Source organism: Lynx rufus, unplaced genomic scaffold (genome assembly GCF_022079265.1).
Source record: "Lynx rufus isolate CCGP_SWC_20201006 ecotype Redwood Valley unplaced genomic scaffold, mLynRuf1.p SCAF_8, whole genome shotgun sequence".
In the NCBI taxonomy this organism is placed as follows: Eukaryota; Metazoa; Chordata; class Mammalia; order Carnivora; family Felidae; genus Lynx; species Lynx rufus.
The window spans coordinates 115,401,387-115,423,124 of record NW_025814896.1 but is presented as its reverse complement, the minus strand read 5'-3'; the positions used below and the strand labels follow the sequence as shown (position 1 = coordinate 115,423,124).

Sequence of the window (21,738 nt, the reverse complement as noted above, 5' to 3'; positions counted from 1 at the left end):
GATCTTGAGGAAAAGTAGAGTCCCTCAAGGAACCAACGGGAGCTGGCATTGGAAGGAGGGACCTAGTCTGGCCTCTGGCAGACTGAGTCTGGGATCATGATGGGGAAGTTTTCTGAAGACCACACAATCCTGGGGCTGAAGGGTTTACCTCTTCCTGTCTAATCGAATCCCACCTGCTGCTGGAACCCCCTCTAAAGTATCCCAGTAAAGGTGCCTCCAGGGACAGGGGGCTCACCCCTCCCCATGCAGTCCTTTCTCAGTTACCTCTATTGTGATAATGGCTGGAAGATCTTCATAGGTGATTCTCACTGCTTGAGCGGCTCTCTGGGCATGTTCTCGGGTGTCAGTGACCACAGCACCAATGATGTGCCCAATGCAAGTCACCTGGGAACCGAGCCAAACTGTTAAAGCATATAATGCACTCCTCATGAAGCAAACGATTTTGGATTGCCCAAAAGGAAGTCCTTGCCCCCACAGTTTCCTTAAGGGACATCCAGGAATGCCTCTGGGATCTTGGCATGTCTTTGTCCTACTGTTTGGGATTATGTGCTTCTTCATTGAGGGTTTAGAAGTAGTGGAACTGGACTAGGACTTGGAGATCACGAGTATCAAGATGGCAAACTCGATTTATCTCAGGGACCAATTTCATGATTTACCGCTGGCAGCTTGTTGAGAAGTTGCCCAGGATAGACAGTGGTGATTGATTAGTCATGACGCCATGAGCAGCAGAATGGGAGGTATGGAAACCTGATGTCTATTTGCTAACTCATATGCACTCCAACACCCTTGTTCTTCAGGTGAAGAGACGCAGACCCAGAAGGCAAGATCATGGTCTTGCCTTGGCTCGTTAATAGACCATGACTAAATCTCAGGCCCTGGCTTCCGGTTCCATATTCTTTCTAGCACCCCTCTCCCTTTGAATTTCTGTTTCCAGATTTACACCAAAAGTTTCTCAAAGGCAGCAATCATGTCTTACACTTCATCTAGATGCCCAGAAGCAGTACTTCCCAAATTCTGGTTCTCAGACTTGATAAATAAACCAGTTTTTTGTTAGATTTTCAGAACAATGATTGTCATTTTCTCACCATTTAATGATTCCATTCCTTCAGAGGCATTTTTCTTCCAAAAATCCCCAAACATGAACCAAAAAAAAAATTGTCCAACTCATGACTTTGCAATATGAGGTTTCTGACAGTGGAAAGCTATACTGTCTCTGATAGTTATCTCTTGAGGACCCAGTTGAGTTGTTAACTTAATTGATTGGGCTGTGGTGGTTTATCCCAGCTAATTCTCACTAACCATCATGTTAGCAGTAGTCTTAGAGGTTCTCGAAATTTTCAAAAGCAATTTGTTCTCTTGTTAAATGGAGTCCTTGTGTCTCATAGTTGTAGTTTTTTATTCTCTCTTTCTCTTGTACATTAATAATAAAGTGAATATGCCGTTAGGCAACGCCAACTCATCTCCAATTTGCATTTGAACTGTATTAAAATTGTCAAGTGACTTCCACCCTGAAAGTTTCAAAATGTGTGTGTGTGTGCCTGTGTGTGTCAAAACTCCATATATGCTTGAGAGCAATAGATGAATTTTCGTATAAGTGAATTTTCAATACACATAGTGACAGTATTGTGATTTTTATTCTGGTAGTTTGTTTACCATATTTTCATTTTCTTTTCACAAAGGAGTTATTTATCCCCTGAAGAACCTAACTGGCAGTTTAAAAAATAATCACCAATCTTGTTTTAATACCAGTTTGGCCTGGAGTCATCCTAACATGTGCAACAAGCCACCAACAATGAAATAAACAAGTAAACACTAAGTGAAAGTTAAAAGTGCCACCAGACCGATTCCATCCCTGTACTGATCGCCCTGCATGATGAAGGCCACAGTATGTACCAATGTGTAATCTTTTGAAGATTAGGGATTTGGAGGAATGAGCACAAACTAAAACTCAAGTGCCCATTCCACTAACTTCATATCTAAAAACAAAATCCAACACATACCTTATCCTTTGCAAACACCATTTCATCATTACCAATTCCAGTTATATTACTCCCAGGAACATCATCAGCGGAGATAAAGCAGACAAACCCTGGCACCTTCTGAGCTTCTGAAGTATCTATGGACCTGCAAGAATGAGCACAGTGAGGGGCCCAGGCGGGAAACTGAAGCAGAAGACCCACCACCAACTGGATACCACGGTCCTCATGTTGATTTTTCCTCCACTCAAATTCCTTCCTTCTCCATCCACTAGTCTATGCTATCCTTTCCAGATTCTCTATTCTATCCTATCCTACATTCCATAGGCTATCCTACCCTATCCTATTCTGCAAATGCTCATGAAATACGTACCCTGTGAAGGCCACCATGCTGAGTGCTGCAGAGAACAGAAAATGAACAGGACAGGCCCACCCCCATGGACCTTCTACTACGGAACCACATCACAGTGAGTAGCATTTACTCTTGAGAGCTCCAGCTCACACCCACATCACAGCTAATACCCACACAGAATCAGCACTTTTGGGCCCTTGCTGCACCACTGATCGAATGTGCCTGAACATCGTCACACAGCCAAATTTGTCTCCCCACCTTCATGAAGCTATCCCAGAAGAGCAGGGCAGCCCAGCCATCATCAGGCCCGAGAGGGAGAACACCTGGAGACTGTTTCACTAATAACAGTCTCAGCTATGTTCTGCTCACTCTGTCCCGGGCCCCCAAGGGGAGATAGAGCAGAGGCACCTCACAGAAAGATATGGAAACCACACTGAAGAGCCAAGCAACTTCCAACAGGCAAACCCACCAGAGCCCAGAACGTCATCATCATTATCCTCCTTCTACATTTGGGGCAACTCAGGCTCAGGGAAATTGAGTAGCTTTTCCAAAGTCACCCAGCCAGAGAGCAACGTAGGTGGGATTAGGACTGAGGTTAGGTCATGAAGAGCCAAAGCCAGGTCCTCGCTTCTTTCCAAGTGCACGCAGCCGGGAAAGCCCAGGTCATTGCCATTACTACAGAACCCCCTACCCTCCTCCATCCATTCACACATTGCTCAGATGGAACAAAGAGAGTAGACAATGTGGATCGTGGCCAGTGTGGTCAGTGTGGGCTCAAGACAAGGATAAAGCAGATGAATTTACCCTAGAGATGGCAACCACATCATCTGAAACAGTTTTTTTCAGAGAACTGGAAGACTTTACTTACCTGTTAAGTTTTCTCAGTGTCTAGATTACCATTCGTGGAGCCTGTCTCCAGGCAGCTAGGAGCGGCAGAGGGAAAAACCAGTGATGGGGAGACGGGATCCCTAATCCAAGCAGTGGCAGCACCCAAGGGAGGGTTTCTCCTAGCTGCTCTGTTCAACAGGATATGTGTCTGATGCCCACCAGGAGATCAATGCAGTCTCTGGCCTGAACATCAAGAGGCAGCACAGCTCGGTGCTAATGCTGCCTGGCTTCAAACTCCCGCTTGGCTGCTTACCAACTCTGTGCCCTCAGGCACGTAACTTACCACCCTTGTGCCTCAGCTGCCTTATCTGAAACATGGGGATCATAACAGGACCTGCCTGTAGGGTTGTTTTGAGGAGTAGAGGTGCCAATGTATGTAAAACGCTTTAAAGGCCGCAGCAAATATTAAGTGCCACGTGAGTGTTGGGTATTAGTATTATTATAGAGGTGGCGATGCTTGTCATTTGGGCTTTCCAAATTCAACAGACAGGCACGGGTGGCACTTCTCTGCTAGGTCCTTTGCAGACTCTGTCACTGATCATCATGAAAACACCCGGCTATGAATAGAGAAACTGCGAGCTTAGGCATCCCAGGCCAAGGTCACAGCTGGTAAACACTGGAACAGAGACTCAATCCCGGGTCGGTCTGACTCTAAGGCCACGCTCTTCCCCTTAGTGCTGACTCCAGTTCTCCTGAAATACTGCATTGAAGTTTAGCCCAATATCAAAGTGCAGAGCTGACCTGCTCCTGTTAAAAGCTCCTCACTGCTTTTTGGCTCAAGTGCAATGTCCCGGTTCAGCATTCCGAGGCTCTCCTGTTCTGGCCCCTGCCTATGCCTCCAACAGCATCCCCTCACCCTGCCAGGCACCACTGAGTCCCTAACCTCTCCCGCTCCTCTCCAGGCTGGTTTTCAGGTGAGTTCCCAGTCCCTCTCTAGACTGGAAGGCCCTGGAGGAGCCTCCCAGCACCCTCCTCCCTCAGGATATTTACTCCACTCACTTGATCTTGGCGTGGGCCCGGGTGCTGGTGACCAACCGGAGGGACAGCTCATTCTCGTAGCGAGGGATGTCGTCACAGTACACGGCCTCCCCAGACGCTTGCATGGCCGCGGCCAGGTGGGGCAGGGGCCGACCCACCATGTCCTCCTCGCACTGACCCTTGGGCACCTCCTGGAACAACATGGTCATCAGTCAGTCAAGCTGAGCTGCATAAGACACTGTTTCCCTACAGGCCTGGGGAAACTGCAGGGAGCTTCAGGCCAAAGCAAACCTGAGTGAAGATGGAGGAGGCAGGAGGGACACAGGGCAAAGGAACAGAAAGGCAGAGCAGAGGTGGTCATAGTGTCCCCATATGGGGGGAGAAAGAAATAACTAAACAAGAACCTCAATGTGCACTCATGGGGGGTGGAGTAAAAAGCTGGTGCTCCGTGCATCCAATCAAACGGTATGCAACTATTAAGACATACTTTTGAAGACTTTAAATTAGAAGGCAAGAATGTTCACATTACATGTAAACACAGGACATAAAACATTGTGTGTGCGTATGACGATTTGAATTCTGTAGGGAAAATATGTATGTTATAAACATAGCATGTCAATGTCCATATATGCGTAGGAAAAAATGGAAAGAAGTCAACAAAAATATCATGATTTTCTCTTGGAGGTGGGATCTTGGGTCATTTTTGTTTTCTTCTTTATATCTTTCTGTACTTGCCAAAGTGTTCCAAAATGGATTTGTAACAAAATTCTGTTGCATGTGGTTTTTCAAAGACATAATAATAATGGCTAACATGTCACTGAGTATTTAATATATCCCAGGAGCTAACCTAAGCTATTTACTTTTACTAACACATTTAATCCTCAGAACCATCCTAGGAAACAGGTGCCATCATTAAGGACACTTGCAGGTGGGCATAATTAACTTGCCCAAAAGCCACACAGAGGAAGTGACTTGTCGAAGGTTACACAGTTACAAACTGGCAGAGTTTGAATTCAAGTCGTGGCAGTGGAGCCCAGAGTTCACACTCTGGACCACTAGCCTCTACTGCATGGTTCCACAATTTGTGGCCTGTGGGCCAAATCTGGCCCACTGCCTGCTTCTATAAATAAAGTTTGATTGGTACATACCACACACATTCATTTATGTATTACCTCCGGTTGCTTTTATGCTATAATGACAAAGTTGAGGAGTATCAACTGAAACTATAGGGCCCACAAAATCCAAAGTGTCTACAGAAAAAGTTGACCCTTTACCTAGTGCTTCTCAAAACATTGCCATTGACAGAAAGTTGTTGTTTTGTTGTTATGGCCAGAACTCCTGGCTTTGCACATCAGCCCCACAGAGGCACCAGAAAAGACAAAATCGGGACATTTTTTTTTATTTTTTAAGGAGCAGGTGAAGATGAGAGTAATCCCAAGAGAGACAAAATTTAGGTAAGGAACGAGGAAAAGAGCTTCATTGACATTAATACGATTCCCATTTTCTTCACCGGATATTTATGCAAAGCAGTAGGAGCTTTGAGCACCCACACACGACTAAAGCCAGTCATTCACCAAAGGTCAGCATCATCTGATGTGCCCTTGCAGGGCACTGCCCTGTGAGATCAGCCATACATCAGGTATACTCACTTGGAAGAGCTGGACGTTGGCTGGAGGGTCTTTCTGAAAGAGTAAGGTGGCACTGGCATGGGTGGGGTCCAGCTTGCCACACTTCTGTGGAGGTAAGTTAACAGTAGTGATCATGACCAGTTCTATCATTGATCCCACCCTTGGTTGTCCCCAAGTGGCAACACTAACAACTGTTCCCCTCACCTCCTCATTGTACACTCCTCGTGCCGGCTGGATCTATCTCAACGTCAGAACGTGGGCTCTGAGGGCCCAGCATTTTATAACAGCCTCGGGCCCCTTCCCACCCCTGCAGCCTGCATGGTGAATGGTTTGTGCTTCCTCCAACACACCAAATGGTTTCCCTCCCTCCTGCATTTATTCACGATGCTCTCTCTCTGTCCTTGCCTTGCTGGAAACCTTCTTCCTCCTCGTTTCTATGGGAAATATTTAATGATATGGAAAATGCGCACAATATAATCTCAACAGAATCAGGGGAAATGGAAAACTCTATATGCAGCATGACCCTAAATCTGTTTAGAAAATGATGTGTCCAGATCAAAAGATAGGAAGATGACAGGTATATAGAGAGAGGGATGGATGGAGAGCTACAAAGAGAAAGAGAAAAGAGAGAATGACAGAAGATGGACAAATGAATGTAGGAAAAAGATCAGAGGAAAAAGCATGACTAGTAGCAGTGTTTCCTCTAGAATCTGAGAGAAAAGCATATTTAATTAAAAAGAAACGTAATAAAAAAAGTATTTACTTTAATTTCTTATTTAAAAAGTTGAAATGTTTTTTAATTTTCTATTTTAATTTTTAATATATTTCTGTGTTTTCAAGTTTGCCACAGGAAATGTATTACTCTTATAATCAGAAAAAACTCAAGGTGCCTGGGTGGCTCAGTCAATTAAGCATCTGACCCTTGCTTTCAGCTCAGGTCATGATCTCACAGTTCTGAGGTCAAGCCCCACGTTGGGCTCTGTGCTGTCAGTGCAGAGCCTACTTGGGATTCTCTCTCTGCCCCTGCCCGCTCACGTGCACACGTGGACTCTCTCTCTCTGTCTCTCAAAATAAATAAATAAATGCTTTTTAAAAAGAAAAAGAAGAAAGCTATTAGGGATGCTTTTTAAAGAGGGATTTCTGTCTGCGGTCCCCACATCTGTGGAAGCTTCTCTCCTTTGCACTCCCCACGCCATCTGCTCAGTTGTCACTCTAGGCTGGCCTTTAGTGATCACGTTCTCTCCCACACGAGGCTGCCCCCGGTGCCAAGTGCAATGTTATGCATAGACGGTGCAAAGTAAATGCTTACTGAACCAATATGGGGAGCTGGGCTTCCGCTCAGCCACACCCGTTCCAGAACGCACACCTTCTCAGTGACCACCGTCTCCTGACTGTAGCAGCACCTGTTACATTCTCATTCCACCCTCTACCTTCTCATCTCACTCCACATTCCATTCTAACTACAAAACCACAGTTGAAACAGCTAGCCTGTCAAAAGGATCATCTGGTCTACCACCCAGATCAGCAGATTTCCCAACTGAGACTTAAAGAGAGTTGTGACCTATTCAAGTTTCAAGTGAGGTAACGATTCAGTCGGGACCAGAACCCTAGTCGTTGACGCCCAGTTCAGTGTTCTGCCTCTCAACCATCCTGTTGGTTCCCATCTGCATGTGGCTCCCTGGGCCGTGTGTCCTTGGAGCAAAGCCTCCTCTGTCCTTAGATGTCAGAAGGGAGAAGCCAATTTACCACCTGGTCCACTGTACCCCTCCCTCAGACTGGCTTCTTAAATTCCCAAACAAAAGTCCTGCAGAGAGTCTGTATCTTGCCCACACCCCACACTCACATCTTTTGAGTTCTGTATGCCCAGTTTCTGAAGCACTGTCAGGTAGAACTTGAAGAAGAAGCTGAGGGTGAGGGTACGCCGAAACTCCACCATGCCGCCAGGGGCGTCGGGGGCCAGGGACAACTCCTCCGCCAGGCCCGCACACACGTTCTGCAGCAGCTCCTCGTTCCAGAAACTGCCAGAGAGCAGAAGGTGGGAGAGCGCTCCTACTCAGCCATCAGAATCACTTGTGTGGGGTGGTAGGCACAGGGCGTAGTCATATGAAACTTGGTTCAAAATTTGGCTTGGATACTTATACTTGTGTAACTTTAGGTAAGTTACTTGCTTGAGCCTTAGTTTCCTCATCTTTTTTAAAAAACCTTTTTTTAATGTTTTTTTTTTTTTTTTTTTTTTTGAGAAAGAGAGATGGAAGTCAAGCAGGGGAGGGGCAGAGAGGGAGGGACACTAGGAATCTGAAGCAGGCTCCAGGCTCCGCGCTGTCGGCACAGACCCGACGTGGGGCTCAAACTCATGAACCCTGAGATCATGACCCTGAGATCAAGCCAAAGTCAGACACTTAACCGAGTGAGGCACCCCGGAACCCTTCGGTTTCCTAAAATTTAAAACTAGACACAATTTGGGTGCCTTGATGGCTCAGTCGGTTGAGCACCCAACTCTTCATTTCCACTCAGGTCAGCCCCACTTCTTTTTTTTTTTTTTTAACGTTTATTCATTTTTGAGACAGAGAGAGACAGAGCATGAACGGGGGAGGGTCAGAGAGAGGGACACACAGAATCTAAAACAGGCTCCAGGCTCTGAACTGTCAGCACAGAGCCTGATGAGGGGCTCGAACTCGCGGACAGCGAGTGGCCGAAGTCGGCCGCTCAACTGACAGAGCCACCCAGGTGCCCCCAGCCCCACTTCTTAAGATTCTCTCTCTGTCTCTCTCTGTCTCTCCCTCTGTCCCTCTCCCCTGCTCTTGCTCTCTCTCTCTCTCGCTAAAATATAAAAATAAATATAAATAAATAAATACAGAAATAAATAAATACAGAAATAATACAAATAAAAATAGACACAATTTTAAAACGACCACAAAATTATACTAATTAAATCTATTCAGTCCTTATAACGCCCTGAGCAATGTCCTCCGTGCTTTTTACGAAGGATCACTTTTCATTTCCATGTAAAAGTGTAGCATGGAAAATTTGTATACTCCTTTACCGATGAGGAAACTGAGGCACAGGAAGATTCGGTAACTTGACTTCTCTGAGCCGTCTGGGAAGTGTTGGAGCCAGGCATCGGAACCAAAGAGCCAAACGCCCAACGCCAAACGTAAGCCTTGTTTACCCATCTGCTTATTGGCAGCGTTACAGAGGCCAGCGCTGGGGAAGGGCTCGGGATAACTGCTGCCACACACTAGCCATAGTAGTAGGAGTAGCCACAGTCAGAGTGCAGCGGGAGTGGCAGCAGCAACCGTAGGAGGGATACTAGCAGTGGCCCAACAGTAGCAGCAGAAGTAACAGCCGTGGTAGAAGCGAAAGCAGAAGGCGTAGAAGTCGTGGAAAGAGGAACAGTGGTGAGAGCAGTAGCAGCAGCGCTGGCGACACTGTGACTAGTAGCGGGAGGAGCAGCAGAGGCGCGACCGTGAGTCGTGGCGAGAGTCACGGTGGGGACACACACAACAGTGGCAGCAACAGCATTAACACAGTGGCAGCAGGAACGCCGTGGGCAGTGCTCTCGGGAGGAGCCGCAGGAAGAGTAGAGCCGCAATACGAGCATCGGCGGTAGAGAGACCGCAGTGGTGGCATCGCTGGGAACAGCAGTGGAAGCCACAGCGGCAACACTAGTCCGAGGGGTGACGGTGGCAGAAACAGCAGCAGTGGCAGCAGCGGGAAGAGGAGCGACAGAAGTAGCAGTACCAGTGTGAGTAGTGCCAGCCGCAGTAACTGGGGTAGAGGCCCAGCCGTGAGAGCAATGGCAACGGTGGCCGCCCGTGGCCGCAGCAACGGCGGGCCCAGCGGCACCAAGAGCAGCGGAGCCCTAGCAGGCAGGGTGGAACCGGCGCAGCCACAGCCATGCTACCAGGAATCGAGCTACGGGTAGCGGCAGTCAGGGTAGCAGCAGCGGTAACCCCGGTGAGGGCGGAAGTCATGGCTGTAGCGGCGGCAAGAGTAACGGCGCCGGCAGTCCCGGCAGCTAGCAGCACTGCGGGAGTCGGAGCGGCACTGGCCGTTTCACTCTGCCGGCAGCTCTCACTTTGATATCTGCTTCCGCGTCGTCTTGAGGGCTGAGACGGTTCTGTCGTGCATTCCGCCGTAGCAAAGGGCCAGCTCCTTCACCTGCGCGGTTCCCGGGTTGAACAGGACCCTCATGCCGCTGGTCACCTTGGCGATGTCATCTTCTCTCCGAGAGGCCTGCTTGAAGGCTGAGAAATACTCACCCTGCAAAACAAGAGAAAGGTTCCTGCTTCTCCCCTGCATTTGCTACAACTGCGGATGGTGAGGCTGAAGCACGGGGGAGAAAGGGCAGGTGAAGGGACAGGGCCATCGCAACCCCGCAAGGGGCTGCCGGTGGGACTCAAAGATGTGGGCGGCGCCGACTGTCCCGTGCTCAGCACGAGGCCCGGACAACACTCCCAGCATCCGGGAAAGGGGCGAGATTTCCCCTGTCGGTCAGGAACACCCAAAGTCAAGGAAAAGGAGAGCAGGGTTCTCTCAACCAACAGCTGGGAAGAGGAAAGACATGTTCACAAAGGCTGCTCAGGGTCCCCCAGCCCCCAGTCCTCCCATCCTGGTGCCCAGCTTCAGAGCCCACCCAGCCTCTCGGCTGTGCCCAAACCTCTGTTGGCTTAACTGCCTCTCCAGCAGATACAACGAGATGCCACCGGGAGTGTGAAACGCACCCTCACCCACGCCTGTGCACGTGCTCTCTCTAGCTTGTCTCTCCCACTGGTCTATTGTTCACGGTTAGAACCCTTGCCTCCTGAAAGAATGAACCACACTATGAAACACTAGCTGCCTTTGTGCTTTGAGCACACATTTCCCGCTCCAGGCAGGGCTCCAGGCAGGCCCTGTCTGTCAGGATAGGAGGGCCGCGTGAGTCACTTTCCAGGTAAGAACGATCTCATATCAAGCCCTTTCTGGCCAGGTTCTGCTGGAGGTCTGAACCCACCTGGCACCGCAAATTCTGATTAACGTCAAAGGCAGAGGCTCAAGGGAAGCATTGTTGAGAAAGCCCAACGAGGCTCACTGTGGACGCCCACACTGGCCACAAGCTTCTGTTCGAAGAAGTCATCGGGCTTCCTCCTGACCATGACGCTAGTCCGGATTCCCGATGTCAAGCATGGCCCCGGGACCGTGAGCCTGGAGTCTGCGCTTGGTTCTGGAACAGGACTGTGCCAGTCCACGGTGACGTGTCCACTGGGGTGCCACACCATGTCAGTGTCAGATTGGCAGCTGTCCTTTCTTGAGAAAGCCTCCCTACTTCTGGGTATTAAAATCTCCTTTCTGTCATGACATGTTTTTTGTTTTTAAAGATTTTCTTCAGTGTATTTATTTATTTTTGAGAGAGAGACAGAATGAGCAGAGGAGGGACAGAGACAGAGAGAGAGGGACAGAGGATCTGAAGCGGGCTCTGTGCCGACAGCAGAGAGCCCGATGTGGGGCTTGCACTCACGAACCGTGAGATCGTGACCTGAGCTGAAATCGGAAGCTTAGCTGACTGAGCCACCCGGGCACCCCTATGACATGTTTTTGGCTAATGTCCCTATCTGGCAAAATAAAAACCGGACTCTTGTATGCCTGTTCCCTCCTCCCTTCTCCAACTCATAATTAAAAAGAGGAAAATTTACTGATCTGTGAAATACAAAAACTCTGGGAATCACTGCTCAAAATGGTCTATAAGGACAAGCTAGAAAATCAGTTAAGAAACCACCTCAGGGACATCATGGCTCTAATTTAATTAGCATTCTCATTAAGGGGGCAAAATTAGCAAGGGCGAACATGCCTTGTAACGCGCGCTCAAGCGCTACCTGGGTAAAACTCCTAATACTCTCCATTACAGCTGCTTTCCCAGCCTCACACAGATCACTTTTCTACACGGCCCATTATGGAATGTGTAGCTGGTGAGGGAGGAGAGAAAGGCACCTGGTGACGACACCACGGGCCCCCAGGAACAACAGCGAGGCAGCCAGAAGTGCCCAGACTTGCCTCAACAGGACAGAAAAACCTCCCATGAGCAGAAATGCAACCACGCCAACTCAGAGCAAGGTCAGCAAATAAACACCTCATCAACATGTGTGGGCCTGACCCACGGGCAGCCCCTCCACTCAGCGTGCAAGCCCCAGTCTCCTCTGACCTGGGGCGGAAGTGCTCAGTGGCTGGATGTGCTCTTGAAATCATGTTGCTAGCTACCAGATGGAGATCCCCACTGGTTTCTGGACATCGGCCTGGAACCTTAGGCATACCTGATTTCAAGCCTCACAATGACCTCCCGGGTAGGTAACACTGTGTCCGTTTTACAGACGAGCAAGCCGAGGCTCAGAAATCTGAAACGATTTGCCCAGGATCATGTGCCATGAGTCCGTGGAATGCCCTCTTCCCTGCCCTGAAGCTCTTCATTGCCCAGAGAACACTATGGCTGGTGAAAGGCAGTGTTCAGAGACTTTGTTAAAGTTGAAAGATGCTGAGCTTGGTCCCCGAGGCAGACTCTGGTCTCTTGTCTGGAGCCTCGCTGCGGTAAGAGTGGTATGGGACGCTCCTGAGCAGCTCACCTCCCTGCTGTAGGGGATCTCGATGGAAAGCAGTATCTCCTCCGGAGCTAGCAGGGTCTTTCTGTACGCGGGGAAGAAGGTGTGATCCATCCGAACCGTTCTCCTGGTGCCTGTACACAGGCCGGATGCAGAGATGTGAGAAAGCAGAGAACGAGGCACCGGTAAATTCCCCATCCTGGTCTCTGGTACCCACAGTCAGAGGGCAGTGCTGGCACAATTAGGGCCAAGGTCCTCCATCTAAAATCCTTACGCAGGGATGTGCTGGTGAATGTTTAACAATGGACTATGTGTGGGCGGAGGGAGTCCTGATTTGCAGTACTTGCTAATTTCTACGGTATCAATACTCCCACCATAGCCAATTTCAGGCTCCCGGAGTGACATCAGTGACCATGAAGTTGGAAAGAGGGTAGCAAAGAGTTGACACGACACGCCTGCTGTCCTCTGAAAGGACTGCCTCCAAAGGTTGGCCATGGCTGTCTTCTGGGAACTTGGATTTCAGCAGATTCCCCGATAAGATGACTGACTGTGTCTACACAACTGTTCATACAAACAGCATGGTTTATGCTGAACATCTGCTTTCTGTCCGGGTGCCTGGGCTTTTGGTACCTGCCAAGAAGGGCTATGCAACCAACCCCCCAAAAAGCCCTAGCTGTTCAGTCTCTGACGAGCTTCCCCGGCAGACAACACTTCACGTGCGTTATCACAATGCAGCTTGTGACTGAGGGAATGATGTGTGTCCTGTGTGACGCCACCGGGAGAAGTCTCTGGAAGCTTGTGCCTGGATTCCTCCAGACTGTGCCCCATGTCCCTCTTCACTTTGCCAAGTTTACTTTGTGTCCTCCCACTTAATAAGTCATGGCCATGAGTATGACGATAGGCTGAGTCCTGGGAGTCCTCCCTGACTTCCCAGGAGTCATCAAAACTGGGGATGGTCTCGAGGACCCTCCAACAGGACGGTGCATAGCAGCATATCATTACTTAGCATTTCCACTCTACAGTTATAACAGACGGGAATAACTCTAAGGGCATGGGCAATAGTAAAATAAACTCAAATATTAGGACGTGATGAATTTTGAGCACTTATTACCTTTATTTTTAATGTAATTTATTTTATTGTAAGTTTCTACAATTCAATTTTTCATAATGGCCATGTCTATCAAACACTCACAGACTCCCTGAAAATCCAGCTGTGGGCTGTGGGGAGCCAGTGCATTCTGGCTCTAGCACACTACTAGGTAAGGCTTCTAGGTGACAGATCCTGTTGGGAATTCTTAATAAGGAAATGGTCTGGCTCTCCTGGCCCCCAATCTGGGTATATCTCCCTTGCAGTTCCCAGGGATCCAAACCTTAGGACGGCTGGGTCATTGACTTGTGGGCCCTGTCTCTCCAAAAAGTCACCTATCTTGTGAGCCTTCTCCCCCATGGGGCCCTCTTTCCTGACTTGCGCATGACGTAGCTCTCACCTGTGGACACGATGGTCAGCTTGGCCCCACTGGCCATGAACACAGGGTTGAGGTCAGAGATGGGGCTGGCGGTGATGATGTTCCCTCCGATGGACTAGAACAAGCGGAGAGTGTGCGTGAGAGCCCAGCCCACCCAGGAAAACCTTGCTCTCACAGCAGGCTGCAGAACTCAGGCCAGGTGGGGGACACCTGCTCGCTGAAAGCACAAGACTGGCGTAACTGAAGCATCCAGAACCACGTGCAAAACCTGAGATCCGAACACTTGGGATTGGATCTCAGCTCTAAAATTTACTCGTCGGTAATGTGGGTCAGCTCCTTGAAATCTGCTCAATTTCATCCAAACGTTTTCTGAAAGGGTTGAGGTGGTTTATCACATGATGCAAGCAAATACTTCCTGGAAGTAGATTCCCACCCAGCTGGAGAATTTAGGGGAGCTTTCTGAGCTTCTGTCCACTCAGCCACAATCAGAGGTGTCAGGTCCTTGGGGTAGGGTGAGGGAACAGGGCGGGGGCTGTTTCCTTTGGGTTTTGTTCTAATTGAAAACAACAAAATAGAATGGACGGGGTGGCTTTCCTTCCCCCCCCAACCCCCGCCAACCCTACACCGTCAGCTGTTGTGAGCCGGCCAATGGTCCTGGGTGTGTGAATGCCGCTAGCAAATGGGGAACCTGGGGGCTAGTCTGGAGTTTAGTTGTAAACAGTCAACAGCTGGACCCCTCCCTCCTCTCTGGGGTTGTCTACCTCTGGCTCTGCCCCCAACGATGAAAGGTAGTCCAAGACTACATTTGGCTCAATCTCTCCTCCACTTGCTGATAGCTTCGGCCAAGTTCAGGAACAAGGTGGGCAGGAGGCTCCATCTTGCCAACCTCAGGGGTAAAGACTGAGGCACACAGCATGTGTTTCCAAGAGTGACCCGCAGGCCCCCTTCCCCAGAAGCACCTTTGGGGCTCCATCCCAGCCCTACTGAGTCGGAATCTCTGAGAGCAGTGCCCAGGAAACTGCATTTTTAACGAACACCCCACATAGCGCTAAGCACTAGAGTTTGGGGAGCACCGGATCTTCAGCAGAGGACAGACTAGCGCATCTGCCTCGTGACAAAAGGCCCCATGACCTCAGCCTTGAGGGCTCCTGAACAGGGACTCACCGCCACAGACTTGACCTGCTTTCCAGCAAACCAGCGCAGCTGCTCCAAAACACCTTTGAACACCTCTGTTTGGTGGGCAGGAAGCTTGGCGACTGCATCGAGCAGCGTCTTTTCCACAAAGCTCAAGGGACACGAGGCTCCGAAGGAGATACCTGGGAACACATGCACAGAAAAACAGCGATTCCCTTCACAGTTCAGAAAACACTTGGACACACAGCCCCTACCATGCTTTACTGGTACCTGAGTGACGATGAACCAGCTCTCACATCCTTATAGGGATGAGGAAATTAACGCCCAGAGAGGTGAAGTGACTTGCCCCATGCCACCCAGCTAATACACCAGCCAGGACTCAACCACAGCCCTCTTGATCCTACAACCAGCATGCTCTCTTCTCTAAACCAGTGGTTCTCATCTCAATACAATCAGGTCTCTGAGGGAGAAGTCCTGTTTCTTTAACAAAGTACCCAAGACCTCCCACACTGACCCCCTTCCCCTATGAGTGATTCTAATGTGGAGCCAGGATTGAGGATGACTGTGGAGAATCTCACAGCCCCCCTTGCCCCCTGGCAGTCTGCCACAGATGCTCAGTGGAGGAAGGCAATGAAGAGTGTCCCTGCTCCCCACGCAAGGCAGCTCCAGGAGAAGCAGGTGGCAGCGCAGCCAAAGGAGAGGCTCTCCTGGCACCAGCCACCCCTCCCAAGGGACCCATCCCCAGCATCCCAGCCTTCCGTGGGCTCAGGGCAAACCCCTCCTTACCCTCAGGTCCATGCTCCACTGAATTCAGCTCAGGGATCCAGGCTGGGCAGACCATCTTAGGAAACAGCTTATTCTTAAATTTCATCTCAATGCCTCGAGAAAAACAAGAAACCCGAAGTTAACAGGCTACTACCAGGCGGGCCTCGGCATTGTTCCCACCACGCACACAGGACCTATGACATATTCACGATCGCATCATGCTCTGTGGGTGTCTTAGGACTGGCAGGTGCAGGAGATAAGATGTGGGGTTCAGTACGGTTTCCACAATATCAGCCGGCAAACTGTGTCTTTCTCTCCCTCCCCCCAAAAATCCTAGTGGAATTCAGATGAGATGAAATTCTTTTTTGCCTTTTGATTTCTTTTATCACCCAGAAAAGCTTCCTTTTTTTTAAATTTAGCTTTCTGACTCTGTGCTTGGACCTTCAACACCTTCAGATTTTCTGCTCTTCAGTAAGGAGAGCCTGCTTGATCCTGTCATACACACTTCGCACACATGGAACCACCATAGGCCCTGCTGACGTGTCTTTTAGTGTTAAATGAGACGAAATGGGAATTAACCTGTGTGTGTGAGGGTGTGTCTGTGTGTGGGCAGGGGTGGGGGATAGTAGATGAAGCCGCAGCATGCTAAAATATGTCAGGAACCCGTGTAAGCACTTTACATGTTTTAACACATTAAATCCTCACAATAGCCTTGGGAGATACTGTGATTTTCAGTTTATAGGAAGAGAAACTGAGGCACAGGAAGGTGAGGCTCTTGCCCACATTACACAGCTAAGAACAGACAATTCTTAGAGTTGGGGTATAATAGTCCTAATAACACGAAAGTCTAGCATTCAGACAAAAAGGAAAATCGTCTGAGAGAGAAAACATCAAATCTGCCTCCTGGTCCCCGACATCTGCCTGAGCAGGACTTTGCGGGACCACACGTCTCTACCGGCCTTCTGTCAAGTTAGAAAGGTCTGTGAGCAGACGCCCCTCTGTTCTGTTCCTGAGACCTGGTTAGCTCTGCACCTCCCAGCCCCTCCCACAGACCTACAGATGGGAAGGTTCAGAAAGAAATGTCTGCCCATCCTCCCCACCCTCTCGGGGGCTATTCAGAGTGTCTGATGGGTGGCCCAGGCTTTGCGGAGTCTGGCCTGTTTGAATACCGGTTCCCAGGATAAAGACTGCAGACAGAGGCCATCCATGGCCTGTCTTGACAAGGTTCTCTCTATGCCCAGCTTCCCCAGCACCCTACCCTGGCCGTCAGTGGTTACACTGCTGCGTGTATGTATGAGGGAGAAGGGGTGAGGCAGAGGGAGTGGTCGTCAGAAATTCCCTCTCACTTGGAGCTCATGAAATTTTTATGGATTCCCTTCTATTAGAATCTAACTGGGTCCAGGATGTTAGGTGACCCATGACAAGGAACATGTCACATGTCAAAGGAGATCAAAGACTCTTCCAGACAGTCGTCCTCCACTTTAACTCGTGCTGCCCTGGACCCCAGGGCCACAGCTACGCAGACCCTCAGGACCACATCACCTGAGGCACATCTCACGTGTCCACGTTACTGCAGCTGGGGTCTCTGTACCACACCTGTGCTCACGGGGCCGGGGCCGCATCTGTACTCTGCTAGCTTAGAGCCAAGCCAGGCCCTCCTCTCTGTGTCCTCAGATCCAACAAAAACCCAGGACCCAGGGGACTCTTTCCAGAACAATAGCCAGGAGTCTCCCACAGGATGGTTGTGGCGGCTTAAAAGTATGTCGATTGCCCCGAAACCAGAGGTCCTCTAAGACCTTGGCTATGCCACGATCCTCTCCTTGGAGCCTCCCTGGGCTTGGGAGCCAGCAAAGGAGAAAAGGGCCAAGCCAGCTCCAGGAACGGATGGACATTAGCAGCGACCTGGGCACCTCTGCTTCCATCCCTTCGAGCACGGGGGAAGAGAGCTACACATCCCTCAGCCACCCTGGCCCATTCACGTATTGTGAGCTTCATGTCCCAGGTGGTGGCAGGAACAGGGCCGGTGGCCACAGTCGTGGGCAACACAGACACAGTCACATTGGCACATCTCTCCTTTGCCTTTACCACATCACCCCCCAGAAAAAGGGGGGGACGAGAGAATGTCATTTCTGGAACCCCTAGCATCTGTCACTGGCCTAGAACCTTACTTCCACTGCTCCCCCCTCACTTCCACTGGGAGGTACTCCAGAGAACGAACAAAGACACTGATCTGGGTAGCCCAGCTCCTCCCACAGTTCCCGGCACATAGCCGGCACCCGACGTGTTTCCGGAGAGCGGTCAGTAAAGATCTCATCCAACACTCAGAACAGCCCTTTGAGGAGGTGTTATTCCCCCCTATATACAATGGGAACCAGGGCCAGGGGAGAAAAAGCAAGTTTTCTGAGGACACACAGCCAGCGTGGGGTTGCCCAGGCAGACTGGCCCCTTGCAGGCTGCAGGCCGGCCCCGCTCTCACCGATCTCCGTGTTCCCCACCACCAGCTTGGCCTTGGGGTCCTGGGCTTTGAGGTCCAGCAGCTCCTGCAGGGTTGAGGCCTGGATCCAGGTCACTCGCTCGCCTTCAAAACGCAGCTGCTTCTGAGGAGTATCTTTCAGCCTCTGGAAAATGTAGTTTCTTGCCACACAGTCTCCTTCCTACGGCCATTCCCTGATGAATTTAGGTCCCCAAAGGGGTCTAGTCTTCTACTGATTCGTTCAATACTGAATTCAGAACGAGGATCCAGGTCCGGGGAGAAGGGAGGGGAACTTCCACGTACTGAGGCAGGGAGGATGTGGCACACACATGATCTCACTTAGGCTTTAGGAGACTTCCGGGGAGGAAGCATCGTTAGCCCCACCTTTCACAGGTGCAGGACGAACCTGAGGACCCAGGAGGTTATGGGACCTTCACCTGCCACCAGGTGACCTGGACTGTTCTGACCAAAAGCCCAGGTTCAGTGCACTGCCCCCTGCCCCACCCCCGCTGCCTCCAGCAGGTGCAGTGGACAAGGTGTGGGGGGGACGAGGTAGCAAAGGAAGGGGTGTCAGGAGGGAACGCAGCAGAGGCTGGTTCTAGTGTGTGAGGGGTGACCTGGGGCTGGGCGAGAGAAACCCCAAATCAAACTGACAGTTTGTTCAAGGTTACACGATCCAGAGAAAGGTGTGCCGGTGGCCTGCCCCAAAGCCCTTCCTTCTGTCCCATTGGACTCAACAGGCTGTCTTCATGTGCTCAACACCCCCCAGGGAATCTGCACTCGGGAACTTAGAGACAGGCACGATTCTTTCCTTGCCATGAATGTGGGAGCGAAGAAGCAGAATCGTCACGGTGGGAGGGTGGGTGTGAGAGTGTCCTTAAACCAGAGCAGCAAGCCATGCGTTGTGCCCTCTGAGTACAGCTTTGCTTCTTTGTTGTTGGTTTGTAAAACAATGGACTGCTTGCAAGGAGGAGAATGGGTGCTAAGGGACTTACTTTTACATTCGACATAGCCAGGTCAGCAGATGCTTCTGGAGCACCTGTTACTCTACACAGGGTCCTGGAGGGATCCACTCTCTGTGCTCAGAGTGACATGTGTGCGACAAGTGTGGGTCCCTTTGGGAGTATGTGACAGAGGGACTTGAACTCCAGTGTCAGAAGGAGAAAGGAAAACCCAAAGGACAAGGACACAAAGGTCCCCATTGGTATGAATAAAGTGGGTCTCCAGGGGCTCATGGCACACAGACTTAGCAGGACCTCTCCGCGGGGCATCACCTACCAGCAACTCTGGGGGGAAGATGGGCTCCTGGGTGGGATCCAGGGGCGTGAACTCCTCCGGGTTGAATAGAGATGGCGAGAGAGTGATCTGCTGGGAAAGGGAACAGATGAGTGATACCTCATCTCCTCCTCTAAACGCCTGTATGATCTACCCAATCCTTTGTCCAAGCGAGCTTGTTTGCACCTCCCCACCCCCACCCCAGGAGGCTTGGCAGGGGGCCGTGCTGCTCCTGGGAAGCAGGAACAAGGAGGTCTCCCCAGAAGCCCCGGGGCTAATGTGCACATTCACCCCCCGCTCAGGGTGGGCATCAACGTTTCCTCTTCTGGCCGCACTGCTGAGGTTGTGAAGAGAGTCCGCTGCTCCTTGGATCTGAGATTGGCCCCCAGGCTTCCAGGGAAAGGAGGTCCCACTCACCTTGTGGTCTGTCTTCTGGTTCATGCAACAGTTCAGGTTGTTCCCACTTCCTCCGCAGCACCCACCATCCTAGAAAGATGACAGATATTCACACAGAAATATTTGCAAAGAGTTTTCACAGAAGCTAAAGACCCTGGATCGTGAATATTCAACGAAACTGAGGCCTGCTGCTGCACCAGCATCGGTACAAACAGCCGCCAGCCGCTCCCATTCCACTGACCTCTGCGCAGACGGAAGACCTCTGCTCTAACCACTCTCCCTTTCTTGGTTGATGGAGACTAAGTCACTCACGACTAGACAAGTAAGATCTCTCCTGGAAGCACCAGGAAATTTTGAGAAAATGTCTCTATTAAAGCTAAGTCCTACTCTACCAAAACATATCTTTAGGTCCATTTTCCCCCTTCATTCTCTGGGCCCCCAAGAGCCTCTACTTCTACATCAGTCAAGCTCTGAGGGGGCCCAGATGGGCTCTTTCCAGGCTGGGGTCTGGTGGAGCTCCTTCAAAGCATGTCTGGGACCAGTGTTGGGTTCAAAGAGGTGTCCAGCCAGTGTGCCAGATGACCTCATGAAAGCTAGACATACTTCCTTCCTCACTGTGATCCTATGCTTGAGGATGGGTACAGGTCTGATGACCCATCACCCTGGGGAAAGACTAGCTCAAGATCTTTCAGGGTGCCAGGGGCAGAGCACAGGGTAGAGCTCCCAGAACGAAGGAAATGAGGGTGGGGAAGGGGTGGGTCCACCTGAGTGATCGTCCTGAGAAGACAGGAGTCTCAGCTCAGCACCTGGGAGACACTCTGGAATCATGGAATCATGCTCAGAGGCAAAGGTGGGAGAAACTCCCAGACAATGCCCCGGGCACGCCTCCAAAGCAGCCAGTTCCTACAGCAGCAGGTCTGGGGTGGGCCTTCTGCACTTGAATCATGGGAAACACCATTCCGTGCTGCCAGTTCCCAAGGGATGAGTCACACCCCACTAGTGGGCCCAGGAAAGTCCCCACAGGGCCACAGAGGCTGAAAGTATGGCCTTTAAGAAAGTGCTGTTAGACCTGTCACCAACAGAGAACCCTGCCCTGGCCTCAGCCCCTGCACGTGCTGCCCCGTGCACAGCCGCCTTCTGCCTTGGACGTCACAGTGCTGTCTCCTCTGGACCCTCCCACCACGGCCTTGCCTTTTCTTCTGGAAGAAATAAATGTCCCTGTAGTGTCTCTTCTCAGCTGTCTTCCTGGAGAGGGGTGATGCAGGAGAATCACCAGGCCCTAACCAAAGCGAGGGAACCTGCATACAGCAAGCCATCGGCCTCGCTCACCCGGTGCTTGGCGGGGGAAAGACATATTACACCAAAGTACCCTTTCCGGATGAAGTGTCAGCTCATTCTTCCTGAAACTGTTCTTCTTGATAATCCATTGCCATGGCCATGACATAAATTACTGGGATGTACAATAATGTGTCACTCCCTCAATGTCTAATGTCAATGAGGTTGGATAAGGCTGGGTTTTTCTCCCCTGGAGAGATTTCTCCTTTTCTCAGCATACTAGACTACTAGGCTTGTGCTCATTTTACTGTTCCTCCATTTCCTTCCCTGCTACTAGATGGACAGTGCCATTTCTGGCTGTGAACAGTGTGCCTCCTTCCGGCAAATCCTCCTCACTTACCTAATGTGTGCTATGGGCATGAAAATGAGGTAGGCAGGTTTGTTAGAACTGTGGGTAAAGTCAGAGTTCAAAGGCTCTGAATAAGACCTTGGGGACGGGGGTCTCCAACGAGTAGTGTGCATGAGCTTCTGAGCACACCCTGTGTGCTAGTCATTTGGGGAGC

General features: G+C 50.5%; 1 protein-coding gene across 1 annotated transcript in view; it reads right to left on the bottom strand.

The window, feature by feature from the left end:
- LOC124503607 (xanthine dehydrogenase/oxidase) overlaps positions 1-21,738 on the bottom strand; it is a 57,491-nt gene that overhangs the window by 21,135 nt on the left and 14,618 nt on the right. Inside the window, exons 7-19 of the mRNA XM_047068777.1 lie at positions 19,922-19,990; positions 19,508-19,594; positions 18,233-18,374; positions 15,778-15,870; positions 15,022-15,173; positions 13,879-13,972; positions 12,416-12,525; positions 9,901-10,085; positions 7,666-7,840; positions 5,844-5,927; positions 4,216-4,385; positions 2,001-2,124; positions 265-384 (exon numbers count right to left, since the gene is read on the bottom strand). Coding sequence (XP_046924733.1) covers positions 265-384; positions 2,001-2,124; positions 4,216-4,385; positions 5,844-5,927; positions 7,666-7,840; positions 9,901-10,085; positions 12,416-12,525; positions 13,879-13,972; positions 15,022-15,173; positions 15,778-15,870; positions 18,233-18,374; positions 19,508-19,594; positions 19,922-19,990 — 1,605 coding nt within the window. The remainder of the gene's footprint in view (positions 1-264; positions 385-2,000; positions 2,125-4,215; positions 4,386-5,843; positions 5,928-7,665; positions 7,841-9,900; positions 10,086-12,415; positions 12,526-13,878; positions 13,973-15,021; positions 15,174-15,777; positions 15,871-18,232; positions 18,375-19,507; positions 19,595-19,921; positions 19,991-21,738) is intronic.